The sequence below is a fragment of the Emys orbicularis genome, chromosome 3, assembly GCF_028017835.1.
Source record: "Emys orbicularis isolate rEmyOrb1 chromosome 3, rEmyOrb1.hap1, whole genome shotgun sequence".
Lineage (NCBI taxonomy): Eukaryota > Metazoa > Chordata > Testudines > Emydidae > Emys > Emys orbicularis.
The window spans coordinates 151,820,502-151,837,337 of NC_088685.1; the positions used below are offsets into that span (position 1 = coordinate 151,820,502).

The 16,836-nt window shown below is 55.4% G+C and overlaps 1 protein-coding gene across 1 annotated transcript; it reads right to left on the bottom strand.

The window, feature by feature from the left end:
* Positions 1 to 1,291: 1,291 nt before the first annotated feature.
* NFKBIE (NFKB inhibitor epsilon) lies at positions 1,292 to 16,501 on the bottom strand. The gene is made up of 6 exons (XM_065402015.1): positions 16,146 to 16,501; positions 3,458 to 3,560; positions 2,672 to 2,894; positions 2,381 to 2,469; positions 1,740 to 1,988; positions 1,292 to 1,357 (listed from the first exon to the last, which is right to left on the bottom strand). Exons 1-6 carry the CDS (start codon positions 16,499 to 16,501, stop codon positions 1,292 to 1,294), a joined length of 1,086 nt encoding a protein of 361 aa, XP_065258087.1.
* Between the last annotated feature and the right edge of the window lie 335 nt (positions 16,502 to 16,836).

The window sequence follows — 16,836 nt, forward strand, 5'->3', positions numbered from 1 at the left end:
AGCCATTCCAAAGCAGCGAGCTGAGACTGTCGCCAGTTTAGATGGGGTCACAGGCACCATGGCTCCCCCACTGGCTCTCAAATGCTACACTCACTAGCTACATACCTGCCACAGAGAGGCAGCCATGCCAGGGGTGGGGTGGGGAGACACATGGCAGCCCCAAGAGGGGAACTGACTAATCATCAGGGAAGAACCCTGGGCCCCTCTCCAGCCTCTTCCACTGGAGAATCTCCAGGTCCTTTACTGTTGTCAATGGACTAAGCTCCTCACACACAAGCATGTGTGCACTGCCCTGCAGGGTGGGTTGGTGTTGTTATACCCTTTCAGAGGGGGAAACTGAGGCACAAGGAAGGGACAGGCACTTTGTCCAGGGTGATGCAGCCACCTAGTAGCAGAGCTGGGGATAAAACACCAGGTCTCCCAGCCCCTCCTTCCTCTGCGAGTCCAGCTACGACTGCAGCTGGGAGTGTAAGTTGGCTGGATGGAACTGCCCAAGCAGGGAGCAGCATTAGCTAAGCTGGGCTCACATAGGGAAACAGACAGGGAATCTCAGGGAGCAGGGGATGTGATTTCCTTGGGAAGAGGCAGATGGGCCCCTGCCCCAGAAGGAGACCTGTACCTCCCCACCCAGCTCCGCCCACAGGAGGAGGGCTCCCTCCTGCTCATCTTCATGTCCCGTCTGGCCCAGCTCCCTCCTGGCTGGGGAGGGGCTGGCTGGGGTACAGGGCAATTCTGCTCATGGGGGTGCTGAAGCCTTCAAGCGGCAAGAAGTCAGAGCGTGCAGCCCCTGGTGGTCACTGAGGGAATCATGAGGTCCAGATCTTGGCAGTAGAGAAGAAGGGTTTATGAGAGTCTGTGTCTCCTGGGGAAGGGCGGTGGGAGCCCCTGCAACTGCTCCAGCAGTGTCTGGAGGTGTGGGGGGAAAGGCACTCCCCACTGCACAGTCTGGGACCAGGAAACACCCCCTCCCAGCTGCTCCTCCATGCAGTCTGAGACCGGAGCCCCCTGCTGGCAGCTCCCATTGCAGGCAGGGGAAAGAGCAGCAGCAGCCACCCTGAAGGCACCATCCAAGGGTCCCATGCAGCGCATGCAACTTCCTCCAACTTCCAACTGCTCAGGGAAGGGTGTTCGGGTGGAGAGCCGGGGGCCACGGAGGCTGCTACAAGGGGAAAGATTTCCCGAGCCGGCTCTGCTCCTGCCAGCTGTAGTGCCATGGCTGGGTGAGTGGGGTCCCATCGGGCGTGGGGAACCAGGGGCGCTGGGACGGCCCCCTAAGTCAGAGTCTGGTTGCTCAGTCAGAGCACACCACCAGCTTTCCCGAGATCTTCAGGTCATCGAAAGGCAGGAGGGCGAGGAGCTGTCAAGGCAAAGGGCATGGAGAGATCAGGGTTAGTGGTGGAGAGGCCAGGGGAGAGCATGCTCCCTGGGAACTGAATGCATTTCAAGCCGGAGTCAACACAGCCCAGCCAGCCCAGGCACCCCAGGGGAAGTGCACAGCTAATGGTGGGTTAGTGCTGATGAGAGTACACAGCCCATCGCCATGCCGCTCTGAGCGGGGTGGGGACAGACAGGGCAACTGCAAGCTCCCCCCCAGCTGCCGCTCCTGCCCTGAGCCCTACAGCGCCTCCTGCTGCACTGGAGCACCCACCATCTCCAGCACTCCTGTCCCAGGGCCACAGCCTCCTCCCTAGACACCCCACCACGTGTTTCCTCGCAGGAGAGCGCATGGACAGACTCACGTCGTCATTGCCGTCGGCCAGGTCCTGGGCGGTCTCGTCTTCCATGTTCCTCAGCAGGGTGTCAGCCCCCGAATGGTACAGTATGGCCGCCATGGCGGCGTCCTTCCTGCCCACAGCCAGGTGTAGCGGGGTGCAGCCGTTGTACATCAGGGCATCCACATGGGCCCCCTTGCTGAGCAGGTACTGAACTGCCTCGCGGTCACGGCTCTCCACTGCCAGGTGCAGGGGCGTCTTCCCACTTGTGCCGTCCTGCAACCAGCAGTGCCCAGGGCGTTAGAATGGGCCCTGCTTTGTCCCGCCCCTGCAGCCGCCAGCATAGGGCACAGGGCGAGGGGATGGAACCCCGATGGGGCACACAGGCTGCATCACAATGGGCACCTGCCACCAGCCTGCCACCAGGCAGATCTGGAGACTTCTCTCTGCTCAGGAGAGCAGTGGCATGGAGCTGGGAACCTCCACTTGGGAGTCTGGTGCCCACCAGGGCCCATGCCCCATCAAACTTGCTGCCACCTGGGGAACCAGCTTCCAGAAACTGGGAGGCTAGAGGGACTCCTCAGGATACTGATCTGGGGAAGGTGCACAGAGCAATACAGCTGGCAGTGCCAAGGCCAGCTGCCCTCACCCACCAGCCTGTGTACTACCTGGACGTTAATGTCAGCTCCACTCCGCAGCAGCAGTTTCATCAGCTGCAGGTTCCCCTTCAAGGTGCTGATGTGCAGACAGGCTAAGCCTGGGGAGGAGAGAGACCCAGAGGCAGCTATTATTGTACTGTATTCCTGTAGCGCTGAGGAGCCCCAGTTGCAGACCAGGGCCCCATTAACTAGTGCCTAGCACAAACACCGAACAAAAAGACGGTTTCTGCACCCATCACACGCCTACCCTGCAGCTACGGAGCCAGGCACTGCCTCTGGCACCCCTGCCTTGCTCCTCACCTTGCCAGTTCTGGAGCTGCAGGTCCTGCAGGCTCCTTCGAGGCTCTGTGCTCTCCCCTGGCTCCTGCAGCAGCTGCTTGGCGCACTGTAGGTTCTGCTGCTCACAGGCCACATGCAGAGGGGTGTTGCCGTTGCGGTCCTGCAGGGCCAGGCTCACCCCATTGTGGATCAGTGCCCTCACCACGTTGGGCTGCTCAAGGTACACGGCCAGGTGAAGTGGGGTCTGTGGGCAGCAAGACAGTAAGGGGTCAGGGGCGGCATCGGGAGGACACAGGGACCCTACAGGTTGGGGCAGTTGGCAGGGGATGACAGCAAGGCCATCATGCAGTAGACCAATCCCGGCAGGGCCCATGGGAATAGTAGAAGCTACCAACCCCACAGCCTCCCCTGGGTGGGGGAAGTGGGAACACTGCAGACTTCACTCTGAGGGAGGGTTGGGGGGAGATCCGGGCAGCTCCACCCGCAGGGGTGCTCATGTTGGCTTGGAGCCTCTGATACCTATGGGGCTGCATACAGTGCCAGCCTGAGTGTCTGCATTTTCAGGGTCCTATCTGGGTACCCCACACACCAGCCAAAGGCAGCTTTCTGCATTACTTGCTTCAACCAAGGCACCCCAAATACCTACAGTGCTGACCCTGGGGGTGAGAGCATCACAGAACCCAGGGGGCCTAGGCACTAGGGGGTGTGGGGAATGGCTAATCTGGACAGGTCCACCTGCCAGGCCATTCCTGAGGGCTGGCGGGGGATGACCTGGATTGAAGCACGCACACGCGCACACGCACATACCTGGAACAAGTCGTTCTGGATCTCGAGCACCTCCGTGGGCAGGTGGGTGATGCAGAAGAATGCCAGTGCTGGGAAGCTATGGATGATTGCCAGGTGCAGCAGCCTGCAGAGGAGGAGATGGGTCAGTGCTGTGGTTCCCACATGGCGCCAGCCTGTCACTCCCACACTATTACCCCACAGAGAGAAACACTTCCATGCCCCCAGCTCTGGAGCTGGGAGAGGAACCCCTCAATGCCCATGCCACATCAGCCTGGCACAGACATACCCACCCAACCAGGGAAGCGGATCCCCAGGTTGCCCAATTCCTGGTGTCGGGCAGAAGGGAACGGAGCAGCTCCCTGCCAACATGGGCCACTTAGAGAAACAGGTTCAGTGATGGCGGGTTCACCGGCCTACACCCACTCTCCACACAGGCTCTCCCTAGCACAGGCAGGGTGGGCAGAGCTGCCCTGCACAGGGTAGGCCCACGTCCAGAGAGGGATGGTTCTATGGCCTATTTGCAGGGGTGTTACCAGGTGACACTCACTCTTTGCTGCCTCCAAGCATTCCCCACCAGAGCTCAGGACAGTCGCCCCCACTGTAGCCAGCCCGGGTGTCCCATGCGGACACTCTAGATGGGCAAGCAGATTGGGGCCCACAGAGAGGCAGCCTGGGACAGATCGTGGGCAGAAGGGACCCCATTCATCCTAGGAGTCCAAAGAGCCTCACAGACAATAGAGGTCCCCCCACCCCTTGCCAGCTCAGCAGCCAACAGAGAGGTAGCTAAGGAGGCCAGAGTGAATCCCAAGTCCTATTAGCAGAGTGAGGGGATCCTTATGCCCCTGCAGAGCCCATGAGAGCTTAGCCCTCCAGCTCCTGTCTGAGACCCAGACCCAGTAACCCATACAGACTCTCGGAAGCAGGAAGGGTAGAGTCGTTCCTGCTGGGACACAAACCCAAGGGCCTAGGGAGCCTGGAATACATCCCCCAGACCCAGGGAGATACTGCAGCAACGGAACCACAACCTAGAGCTGGCCAGCAGCTGGTAGGGGAATTCCACTCCCTCCCCCTCGCTGCAGCCACAGCACTTCTGCTTTCCTGGCTCAAGGGCAGGCAGCAGGGGCGTGGGACACAGCGCGGGGAGGGATCCAGGAGATTAGCCAAAGACCACCTGCCATTCTCTGGAGTCCCAGTGCTAGGACAGCAGCCAGAGCTGGATTCTTCAAATACCCTCATCCACTGAGCCAGAGTGATTTGCCCCAGCTCTGACTGGTCTGGGAATGAACTGGGCCAGGGTCCACAGGAGGAGAGAGAAAAACCAGAACTGGATTCCCAGCCCCCCCCCCACCCCAAATTGGAGCACCAGTGCTGGGTTAGGGGGCACGGCTGACCAGATGGAACTATATCTACCAGGATTCAGCACCCGCCACTGTCTGCTAAAGCCGGCAGCCCCACCTGGGCCCAACTCTCAGCCCCCACAGAAATCTGCGCAGAAGACTGGAGCCCAGGGCGCCAGACACCAAGAGACACGTGTGAGGTCCCACGAGCCGCACTTGTGCGAGTTTCACACCGGTCCTTGTCGCACCCTGAGCAGTCAGAACAAGAGTGAGAAACTTGAAGGGAATTTCCAGCCCCGCACAGAACGCCTGTCATTACTTCAGCGCCAAAAGCCACCCCCAAGCAGAACCATGAACCCCCTCCCAAGCTCCCTCTCTAGCCAGACCTGGCCCCCATCCCCCTGGCGTCTGAGCACCTCCAAGGCATTTAAAGATAGAAACAGTAACTCCACTCTGGCTTCAAGGCCCCACTCCCAGGCTGCGGGACAGAGAGCTGGGTTAGCATGTACAGCGCGGGAGGGGTGAGAATGAGGGGGTGGTTGCATGTGTGCTACAGGCTAAGTCAAAGGCAAGTTTTGCATTTCGTTCTGATCACAGTGAGGTCTCTGATCTCCTGTGGGAGGCAGTTCCAGCCTAAGGCCAGCTCCTGCCAGAGCTCTGGCTCCCACATGGTGCAGGACGGCCCAGTGGTGCGGGGAAAGCTGATTGCCAGGGGAGCTAGGCCCAACCTCAGGGGAGGCTCTGCACACACCACCACAGGGTCCTTGAACTGGACTCGGCATTCACTGCAGAGCAGAGCACCAGGCTGATGCAATGGTGGGGATGGTGGCTTTGTTAGGGGCCCGTTAGCACCCTGCTCTCAGGGCAGGTGGCTTCACAGTGTGTTGCAGTAACGGTGCCGGGAGGCTGGGAACGAGCGAGGCAGCGTGGCCAGCTTGGGGGTCTCACTGGAAAGGACACAATCTTCTGGCTGGTTGCAGATGGGAGCGAGGGGGGAGCCACTGGGGCACTAAAGCACTGAGGAGTCCCAAAGCCACAGGGGGAAGTTATAGAGGAGGTGCCAGCAGTGCTCCGTCACACCCGGGCTCAGCTTTCACCAGCTGCTCCATGTCCAGGTGCCACCACGGGCCAGGCATGGAGAAGCTGCTGTTCGCGAGTAAGATAAGGGGTGCTGCTCATTTACTGGGGGCATCTCAACCCGACTGGTCTCAGCAGCTCCCCTTAGGGGACTACTGCAGGGTAAAGGCTGGAGTGGTGGGGCGCCCCCAGGGGAGGGCATGGAAGGTGGAGGGACTGGTGTCCTGGATGACACACTGGGCCTGGTGGCCGACGTGAATGGTAGGGATGGAGGGAGGGATTAGTTTGGTCTGGAGGAGTTCTACAGGGGGCGACTTTGGTGCCTTCTTCTGGGCAATGCTGGAAGCTTATCCCGACCTCATTGCTGAGCAGGGACAGAAGTTCAGGTCTGTCAGCAGCCAGGATCCAGGGGACCCCAAGCTGGTCCCCTTCAGGCAGAAGTAACAGGAGTACTTGTGGCACCTTAGAGACTAACAAATTTATTAGAGCATAAGCTTTCGTGGGCTACAACCCACTTCTTCGGAGAGCCAAGCCAAGGTCTGTGCCTTACTGCATTGCCCCGGGGGAAACCCCAGGTCACATGGGCATGGGGAATTCCCCTGCTGCACTGGAGGGAGTGGCCACCCACTGTTTGAGCAACAAATGGGGATGGGGGAGGGGGCCCCCTGCACAGCTAGAGCTCCCAGCTAGGGGGAAGAGCAATTGACAGCTGTGCATGTGGGGCATTCAGCAAGGAAAATACCTACTGGAACCAGCTTCTGGTTGTCCGGGGGGTGGGGAGAAAGGAGAGAAACAAGGTTTCCACTGGACGGCACTGAGGGAAGGGGGGCTGTGGGGGCTGCTGGTCAGGACAGAGGGGCATTTGCAGAGCTGTGTGTAGCTCAGCAGGCACAGCAGTGAAAGCATCTGGGCCCCATTTACCTAGCAACTGCACCATTACCAACACCAGGGAAAAGGCACTGGGAGACTACCAGGCAACCTCAGTGTAGACAAGGTCCTTGGTGGCTCCTGCAGCTGGGCCTCCCTCTCCATTTATCAGGGACAGCCCCTGTTTCTATAAGGCAGCTCCCACTGCGTCCCTCCCAGTCCCCCTGCCTTCAGCAGGGCTATAGGCGTGGCCTTGCTCCTCAGCCCCTAGGCACTAGATAAGAAGTCTCAGCAGACGGGACATGGGACTTTCCAGGGCAATTCTGACTGAACTTTAAACTTCTGCTGCTTTCACTTTTCGGAGCCAAACAACTCCCAGGGGACTGAGGCCAGGCCTGGCGTGAAAGTACATGGAGCCCTCTGCAATTCCTACCAACCAGTCCCCACCCACAGGAATCCCCCACCTCCCCAAAACACATGCACCACGTCATACCCAGAACTGGTAGCCGGGGAAAGGTGGGCCAGTCACACGCTTAAGGCTGAAAACCCAAGTCTGTCAATCCGCCCCCAGCTCTCAGTAGAACTGTTTGGGTTTAAGGCGACTGCGCTGCGTGACCCTGGCCAAATGAGGGGACTCACCTTCCTTGCCTGTAAAACGGAGGGAATACGACTGCCCCACCTTTAAAGCCCTGTAGAGTTCTTTGAGGTCTGCCATGTAAAGGCACTAGGGACATGCAGTGGGTTGCTAGTCTTGCTGAATCAGTGCCTGGGACTTTCACCGGGAAGTTGGTGCCATCCAGGACATGCCTAGTTGGGAGTATTTCCCCTCCCCCTGCACTCTGTCTCCCAGAGTCTCATTTCTTCCTTTTCCCCCCCCCTTTATCATGTGGCAGTCCTTGACTTCCTGAAACAGGCATAGAGATCCCAACTGTCTCAAGTCCTCCGCGTGCAGAACCAGAGCTGAGGGATGAGCCAGTGGCATGAGAGGTTGGTGCCTCGGCCCTGTTACAGAAAGAGGCGTCATGATGATGCAAACGAAGGGTCAGGATTATCTTGTGCCAAAGTGGAAACCCCCTGGCCCTGCTAAGCATGAGGCACAGAGGCCTCAGCCTTGTTTACTCTTTCCTAGACCTCAATATTGCCAATGATGACCGTACAGCTCCAAGAATACCACTGGCCTGGCCAGCTGCCTCACCCCACAGCCAAGAGGACAACACCCAAACTCACACCTGAGGAAGAACTCGATGTAGCTGGAAAGCTTGTCTCTCTCCCTAACAGAGGTTGGTCCAATAAAAGATATTTCCTCACCCACCTTGTCTCTCTAATACCCTGGGACCGACATGACTACCACCACAATTATTAACATAAAGATGACTTTGTTGCCAAGCAGTTGCCACCAAGCAAAATATACCCTCTACTCCTTCACCTGCAGGCATGTGCCTTCCCTTCGCCACAGCTACCATACACCACCGACCACACACTGCACCCTTAACTCCGCCCCTCTTTCACCCTTCCACCAGCTTATTTCCCCCCCAACACTAGCAGTTGTGGATGACTGATGTAGTAGGCTGTTGCGTTGGGAAAGGGGTGTGTGCAGGAGGGCAGTTAAGGGGGCTGATGGAACTGCAAAGGACAATGGTAGTGTGGCCCTGTAGATAGGTCATTCAGACCTGCCACCAGTCTGCTAGGTGATCTCGGGCAAGGGGACCCTTCCCCTTCCTCAGCCTCCATTTCCTCTCACACCATTTGTTTCCCTGGTCTATTGAAATTGCCAGCTCCGTGTTTGTCCTGGGGCCCACTTGTATTAAGCACAATCTCAGTTGGGGCCTCTAGGTTCTATTGTAGCAGAAATAATAATATTGTAATGAACTAGTCAGACAGGCAAAGAGAGAACGCAGATGCAAACATACATTCATCCCCACCCTCTGCTGCAGGGAATCCAGAGCACTCAGCTGTGGGTCATAGCATCCGTACTGCTCCCTCATGGGGATTTGAACCCATGAGCAGCTAATGGAGATTATTTTTAGCTTAACTGGGAGAGACCCAGTTGGAGCAGGAGGGTCAGAGTTCTATTCCTGAGAATCTCCCAGGGGGTCAGCATGCAGCACAGCCACTGCTGTGACATCGTGGATGGTCCTGGATTAATTACAACACAGTCTGACTTTACACAGAGCTTTGGATGGTTCTACACCCTGCTCCAAGCAGCTCATGGACCTGAAAGAGGGAAAAAGCAGAGGAGAGGATGACTCAAAAACTATGGCTTCTACGCTTGGGGGGGGCAATCCCAATCACATGGCAAGAAAAGCTTTAGCATCCCCACAGATTCATTGCGGTTAGAGTAAGGGACTAGGATCCTGGGCTCTATTCCCACTTCTGCCATTGACTTGCTATCAGACCTTGGGGAAACACTTAGGGTTTGTGCCTCAGTCTCTCCCCTCCAAGAAATGGGGTTGGTAATACAGATCCCGATCTGGGAGGGGCTGGGAATCTTAATTTATTCCCATTCGTAAAGGGCTTTGAGATCCCTAGTCAGGTGGCAGTGCCCTGCAGTCCCATCCATCCACTCAGCCTACAAGTATCCAGAACAAGGGATCAAACAGCTGACATTATTTGTTTTATATAACTGCCATCCCCACCCCCTCTTCCTGCCCACATGTTAAAGAGAAAATTCACACTCTTCTCCCTCTCTCCCAGCAGAGGCATGGGAAATCGTGCAAATATCAGTGTTTGCAGTAAACACTTGATTGTTCATGGGAGGAAATAGAGCCAGCAGCAGGAAGATTTGGAAAACAGAGCACACATTCCTGAGGAGAGCAGCCGGGGAATTCCAGTTATCCTGTTCTCCCTTTTAACCTGCCCTGCTAACCCCTTCCTCAGAGAACTGAAACTGCCCAGTAGGAACCTTTACCACACAACTCGGCCAATGCATCTCACACCTGACCTACAGCATCTCTGCTATTGCAGTCCTGGGCTCCCCACCCACAGCTCTGATGGCCCACCTCACTTCTGACCCACAGCCTCTGCCCTCCCCACTATTCCAGCCCTCGGCTCCCCACACACATTTCTGCCAATGTCCTTCAATCACTATCCTCCAGTTTCAACAGCAGGAGGTGGTTTGGGGTGAGGGAGAAGACAAGCATGGGATAAAGGCGAATGGAAAGTTCCCTGCTAGAGGCAGGGGCCAGGCATGAAAAATCCACTCACCCAGGAAAGTGGGAATCTCTCCTGGGCGAGTGCTTCAATCTCTGCACGGTCTGAGCTACCATTAAAAAAAACCACATCTCCAGTTTTTACGGCTGTGACATGTGACCGATGCAATGACATCTGAAGAGAGACAGTGCCAATGCTGCTGCCGGTGTTGGGGGAAGGGGCATTGCCACCCTGGCTGGCACCTGGAGGCCAAACCATCACAGCATAAGGCTCTTTGTGTATGAGTGAGTCCTGTAAGAAAGGCCACGCACTCCAGAGTCCTCTGCTCACTGTTTTCAGGCAGGCAACGATCTGATTCAGGAGAACAGGAAACTCAGCCCCCATCTCGCATGCCATCCCGGCAGACGGCTCCGTTTCTGGAGCCAGCATAAATCGATTTAGTGAGACAACCAAGAACTCATCTATTGTGTGTGTAGCGGGAGGTGGCAGCAATTGTTTTCTGGAAGGGTGGCCTAGCATGGATTGACTGATTTGGTGGTGGTGGTGCAGAGTCCAGAGACCGGCGTCTTCAGTCCCCAAAATAGTTGGGGTACCCGACCACTAGGAGACCAGGCAGGAGGAGCTGTGGCTCAGGGCACCAATGTATTTCAGCCTGGCTCATAGGCTTAGTCCAGGGCATATTTTTCCAGGCCTGGGGCTGTGTGAGCATGTACCCCAAGCCACCCTCCCCTGTAGCCTTTTGGCCTGCCGTTGGGAAGAGCATCTCCAACTTGGTACATTCCAGGAAGGAGGAGAAGAGAGTCAGCTAGGGAAATGGAAGCAGGAGGCCTCTTTACGGCCTTCTTATGGGGAATAGGATCCCTCCCTTCTACCATCCCAAACCCCACACAGGGACAGACTTTTTAAGGCCATTACAATCAATGGGAGGGGGGAGCACCCCAGAATAATGGAGGAGAAAAGGAGTGAAAAATGGATGTACAAGCACTACAGGTTCAGACTGGGCTAACCTTCCTCATACTGAATGGTACCCTACTCTGTGGGCAGCCCCACTGAAAACAACAGGATGACTCAAGCGTGAGATGCTACCCAACATAAGGGTGGCAGAATCTGGCCCAGGGAAGCCCCATTAGATTCCATCCAGGATTGTTCCCTGTTGCAGATTTACTAACCGTTTGTTTGGTTTTAAGCCTAGAGCTGGGAGTGTCCCTTCTAAACAAGGGCAGCTGGCCTCTTGAATCCCCTACACGTGCAGCCCAGAACAGATGAAGCAGCAGTGGAACGTGCAGTCTAGTGATTTCCTAGGTGAACGAGTTAGTTAGTTGGACATGTGGTCGGCCTCATATAAAGACACTGGCACCTCTGGCTCCAGACTGCTCGAAACGAGAGAAAGTTACGTTCACAACGCCAAACCCCACCTGAAGGAGATATTCCGTGTTCTGTCTGACCAGCCGAAGAGTCAGCGGTTAGAATCATAGACGGTAGAGGTGGAAAGCCCTGTTTGACCGTCCAGTCCTGCAGGGGCCAGGGAAGGATTGGTCTCTAATATTCATTTATTACAGTTTGATTTTGAGCTACTGGGGCTTCTAAACCGTCCCTTGGGAACCGAGCTCAGCCTAATACGTCTCAGTGTCTGGAAGCTTTTCTGAGATTCAGCTTAAATCTCCATTTGCTTAATTCCAACCCATCCCCTCCTGGGCAGCAATGTCGTGCAGAGAATGGCAAATTCACACATCTTCCCCCAGTCATCCCATAGCCAGGCTTTTTAAATCTTTCCCCATAACTCAGCCTGCCTGACCCTTCTTTACTTGCCCTTCTTTGAACTCCAACTAGCTTGCCCAGGGTTCTCCCAGGGCCAGTGATTCTTTTCCCTCTTTTGCACATACTGTGGTGTGAACCTGAATGGCATAATCAGCACTATGAACGCCCTCCTGGAGGGGATGAGTGAGCGATAGTGTAGGAGCAGTGACTCTGAACGTACACAATCTCGGCCATGCTGCTGCAAGAACACTGCTTCAGGACAGCACAATAGGTCAGGTGATGGCAGCTGGTCTCTTGCCTCAGTCACTGTGGGAGCTGCTGACCTTGCCTGCATCTCTGAGACACTCAGCGGGGGGCCTAGGGCACACAGTGATTACTGAACAGTTGCAAGCAGCCCAGAGCCATACATCCCAGGCAAAGCAAGAAAAATGCCCATCAGCTTTAGCCACCACCACTCAGAGAGAAGACTAGAACTGCATCTCCTCTGGGACCGGGACCTGGATTAACTCATGAACCCACCTTGATCCCTTGTTATCAACCCTCAGTCACCAGCACGTGATTTCCCATCAGCAGGCACGACACTAACTGCACTTCAGGGGAGGAAGTGAGGCTTCCCCTCCTCCTCTGAGACACCACAGACAGACCTCGGTGCTACCAAAATAGCTCTGGCCCCATTTCCATATGAAGGAACCACCAAGACTGTTTCCCAGGCAGCAGGCTGAGCTGGGGACCCCCAAGCTTTGCCCAAGTGAGGGGGCTGCAGACGCCATACCCCTACTTTGAAGACAGTGGCTGCAACCTGCTCTTGCATATGGAGGTCAACCCTGTGAGAACTAGGGCTCCCATCATGCAATGGGGCTTGGTTATGCAGGGCAAGGTGGAGCATTGCAGGCTGGGATATGTAGTCTACTCATCCAAATGTAGTTGGAGATTTCCAATAAACCCATTGGTGTTGGAGGCATAGGCCTTGGCCTGGTGGAACTCCAGGGGCCATGTTTTGGCTGCTCCGGAGTATTAGCCCAAGAGGGTGAGAACAGGAAGAGGAAATACTTTTGACTTGGAACACACGGGGGAAACTGAGGCATAACCTCCATGCCAGTGGATCCACTTCATCTCTACAGGGGTGGGGGAAGCAGTCAGCATCACTTTATTAGTGGTGGTGTGGGGGTTGCCCAGAGCAGGAATGTGAATGAAAATCCTATCCCATCCCCCATTAAAAGCAACAACGGGCAGCCTGCTCCACTCCCTTTCTGCAGCTCCCTGGTGAGGGCGAGAGGCAGGGAGTTTTTCCAAGTCACTCCCTAAAGAGAGGGTGAGTTCATTAGGAGCCCAGGACACAAATAAAGCATTACTTTCTGGCCTGCCCAGAGCCAGCCAGACCTTTCCCAGGCTGGAAAACCCCTCTCCAACTTCCACAGAGAGTCAGTCCCCTGGGATCCAATTTAGCAGAGATAAACTGTCAGTTCAAGAGGCGAAGCCGGACATTACCAGGCAGAGGATAATGCTGGCATGTCTGGGAGCAGCCCACCATTGGAGCATGTCTCCTGCCATGTCAAACAACCCCCAGCTAGAGCTCAACCAACATATCTCTGTCCTGGCTTGTAGCCCCCTGCTATTCCAGAGGTTAGACTCAATCTCACCCACCCAGTTCTGCCAACACATCTCAATCCTGACCCACAATCCTCCTTGGTATTCCTCATTCCTGACTGCAGTACTTCTTGCTAGTCCAGTCCCTGAATACTCCCACCCCACAACTTTGCTGATCCCTCACTCCTGACCTGCAGCATTCCTACTATTCCAGCTCTGCCAATATACCTCAATCGTGACCTGCAGCCCCCCTGCTATTCTAGTCCTGGCTTCTCCAAACCAGAAACTACCAATTATGCAGTAGATTTTGTAACTCAATCAAATGTCCACCAAGGATTAGGCAGAGGCCTAACTCATTTCACTTGTGATCAGACCCATTTTTCTAGGGCAGACTGGCTAATACGTTAACCCCTCCTGCCTCATCAGAGCCCCTTCTTGTTTTCAGAGCAGAGCAAAGCAGGTTCAGTTCTGCAGGCACAGTTTTGGCTCAGCTGCCCCAATCTACATCAATTATACCCACTCCTTTGAAGCACGTTTCCATGAGAGCCTCCTGATGGGATTTCAACAAGCTCATCTCTGTCTCCACTGATGAACTTTCATCACAAGTGTCAGACTGACGACAGAGCTCCCGGTGACACATAGGAAAGTGCATCGCAGGAAAGACACGGGGCACCACAGCACATTCTACCCCCACCAGATCATGGATGGTTCACCCACTCAGGATCAGGGACTGAATCAACACAGACAGCTGAAGAAACAGGAACTACTAGCTCTAAGCCCTGGACTTTTGTGTTCATAATTAGAATGGTTACAAGGAAGTGCTATTGCTCAATGAACCTTCTGAGAAATAATCAGCTGGAGGTTCTAATGCTAGCCCAGGCTCTGCCTCACAGGATGAATTCAAGCAAGGCACGTGATGGGACAACTGCAATTCTCCTCTTGCTGCTCCTGGGCAATCTACAACCAGAAATAGAAGAGGCCTATTGGGTCATCTTCTCTGCCTCCCTAGAACAACAAAAAGTAACTCTGGGCCCTCTCTGGCCCCTTTCATTCATTCATTAAGCCTTGTAAGTATTATTAGCCTCATTTTACACACAGAAAAACTGAGAACACAAGGGAGGTGGTGAGCACTTGTACCCCCACTGAGTTCAACTGGAATTGTGAGTGCTCAGCATGTCTGAAAATATCTCGGCTCAGGTCTGTCAGGAATAGCCTGCAGGAGCCCAGCCTCACTGCTCTGAGCACTACAACACACTCCCTCCCAGAGTTAGGGTCCAGGGATATAGCCCAGGAGTTCAGACTCTGTTCCACTTCTCTAAGCACTAACTCACAAAGGCCACTCCATAAGTAGCAGACACTCTTTGAAGATTTCCTGTTTTAAATTGCACTGTAAAGGAGAGAGAGAGAGAGCACATGCACTAGCGCAACTGCAGCCATTTGCAGAACTCTGGAAAGCTGCCTCCTGTCGGGAGGGAGCGAAAAGTGCCACCATTGGTTAATTGCTTCTCCAGTTAGCGGAAGGCTTATGATAGGGTCTGATGCCAGTATGACAAGCAACAGGTTCAGGCACCTTACAAGATGGAACCAGATAAATCAGCAGAAGCCTCTCCAGCGGACTCCATCTCCTAGACACGGTGGGGAATGGAAAACAATGATCCCCGGCACACACCAAAGTCACAGCACTTAGGGCTTGTCTAGATGAGGAAATCTTCCATCAACCTAGCACTGTCTACACCCAAGATTAGGTCAAACTAACTACGGTGCTCAGGGCATGGAAATGTTCACAGCCCTGCATGACACCTCAATCTGATTTGTAAGTGTAAACTAGGCCTTAGAGAGGCAGCACCTAAAGCTGTAACAGAGGAGTAGAAGAGATACAGGGTTAGGCCACTGCCTCTTTAGGTGCACAAAAATCCCTTACGAACTGAATCAGCTTCAGCCACAGAATCTGCAAAGGCATTTTAGGTCCAGGAATATGAGCCACATGTTATGCTGTAGCCAGCTTACCCATATACCCCCAACATAGTTCAATCCAGCTGCATAGAGGGAACTAAAGTGTTTCATAATCAGGTCTTCTCCAACATAGCGGATTTGGTCATGTGGCTACAACCTAAAGCAGGTGAGTCATCTCCCTTGCTGCCAGAGCTTTGGGCTTTTGAGTTTTCACAGGTGAAAAGAGCAGAATTTTGTACATGGAACCTGCCTCCCATTTTCCTGGCAGCCACAAAACAAGAAGAAACTCAGCTTCTCACTGGCACATGGATTTCTGTCTCATTCCGACCACACAGCCCATCCAGACCCCTAACTCTGTCTGCATGTCCCACAGCTCAGACCTGAGCAGTAAATGGATTTGTGCAATTTCTTTTTCTCTCTGCTTGTTCCATTTGATCTGGCCCAGTCTTAGATTAATTGTTAAATACCCAGCACATTTCATTGGGGCGGAGAGCCTACATGTGACTCTGAAAAAGAAGAAAAGGATGGCTCTGGGAGATGGGACATGGAGTCTTCTACTGACAGTCCCCCAGTTACAATCTGACTTTGAAGTTTTGGGGGCACTGGCGATCTCTAAAGACATACATCTTATCTTTGTGGTTGGTGTCAGACTCAAGCAGTGGCAGGCGGTGAGGGGAGGCAGGGGAGGGAATGGGACGCAGAACCGCTCACCTCTGAGGCACGGGTGTCAATGAGACTGCAGAACAGCAGTGCCTGGAAGTCGTTTGCATTTAATGGCTGTTTGGTGGCCCTGTGTGAGATGAGCTGCTCAGGCCCCAAGGGACAAGTGTCCACATCACAGCCACCACCACAAGCAGGACTAACTGGCTCCCCTGCTCTCAGAGGCCAAGGACAGACAGGGCCACAGAAACTAGTCTCCCCTCCCGGTGGTGTCCCTCCCGGGCCTGGGGGTGAACAGCACTAGCCACAAGGTCACTCACGTGTCGCCATCCTCCGAGATGTAGGTGAGTGCCTCCAGCTGCTGCTGGCTGAGCCCCTCCAGGGCTTCTGCTTCCTCCTCGGGGAGTTGCCCCAGCGCGGCCAGGGGCTCGGTTAGGGAGGCCGAGCCATAGGTAGAGTCGATCCTCTCCTCCGCTTCCAGGGCGTCTGCTCCCTCTTTGCCCAGGGGGCCGGAGTCCTTCTCCCGCAGCGTGTCCCCCAGGCCCGGGGGGTGCTCCCCTTCCTCCGGCGGGCCGGGCAGGGAGCGGATGGAGGGGATCGAGTAGATGCCCGAGTCACATTGCCCTTCTTCCATCTCCGAGCTCTCCTTCCTCTCCGAGCCCCGCGTCCCAGCCATGGTGCGAGGGCAGCGGGCGCGCAGTGGGGTCACTCACCCCCCAAGCACCCGGCGGAGGGGGCAAGAGTCTGCGTCAAAGGGGGGGCCGGGGGGGGGAATCTGGATCTCAGACAGGAGCGGGGGGAAACCGGGCTGGGGCAGGGAGTACAAAGGGGGAGTCGGGCTGGGGCAGCAGGGGTGCAAAGGGGGGAATCTGCAGCGGGCTTGAAGGGGAGGAGGGACCAGGAAGGGGGCGCTTAGAGGCCTGGCCGGGGTAGGGTCCTTGGCCGGAAGGAAAGCGGGGTCGCGGCGGTCTCATGCCCAGCGAGCGAGCTGGAGCCGAATGGAGCCTGCCC

Excerpts from the sequence above, each read along its gene's own strand:
- NFKBIE (XM_065402015.1), bottom strand. The coding sequence starts at position 16,501 with ATGGCTGGGACGCGGGGCTCGGAGAGGAAGGAGAGCTCGGAGATGGAA. Across the intron at positions 3,561-16,145 it reads ATCTCGGAGGATGGCGACAC|GCTGCTGCACCTGGCAATCA; the intron begins GTGAGTGACCTT and ends CCTCCTCTGCAG. Across the intron at positions 1,358-1,739 it reads TGGCCGACGGCAATGACGAC|CTCCTCGCCCTCCTGCCTTT; the intron begins GTGAGTCTGTCC and ends TTGCCTTGACAG.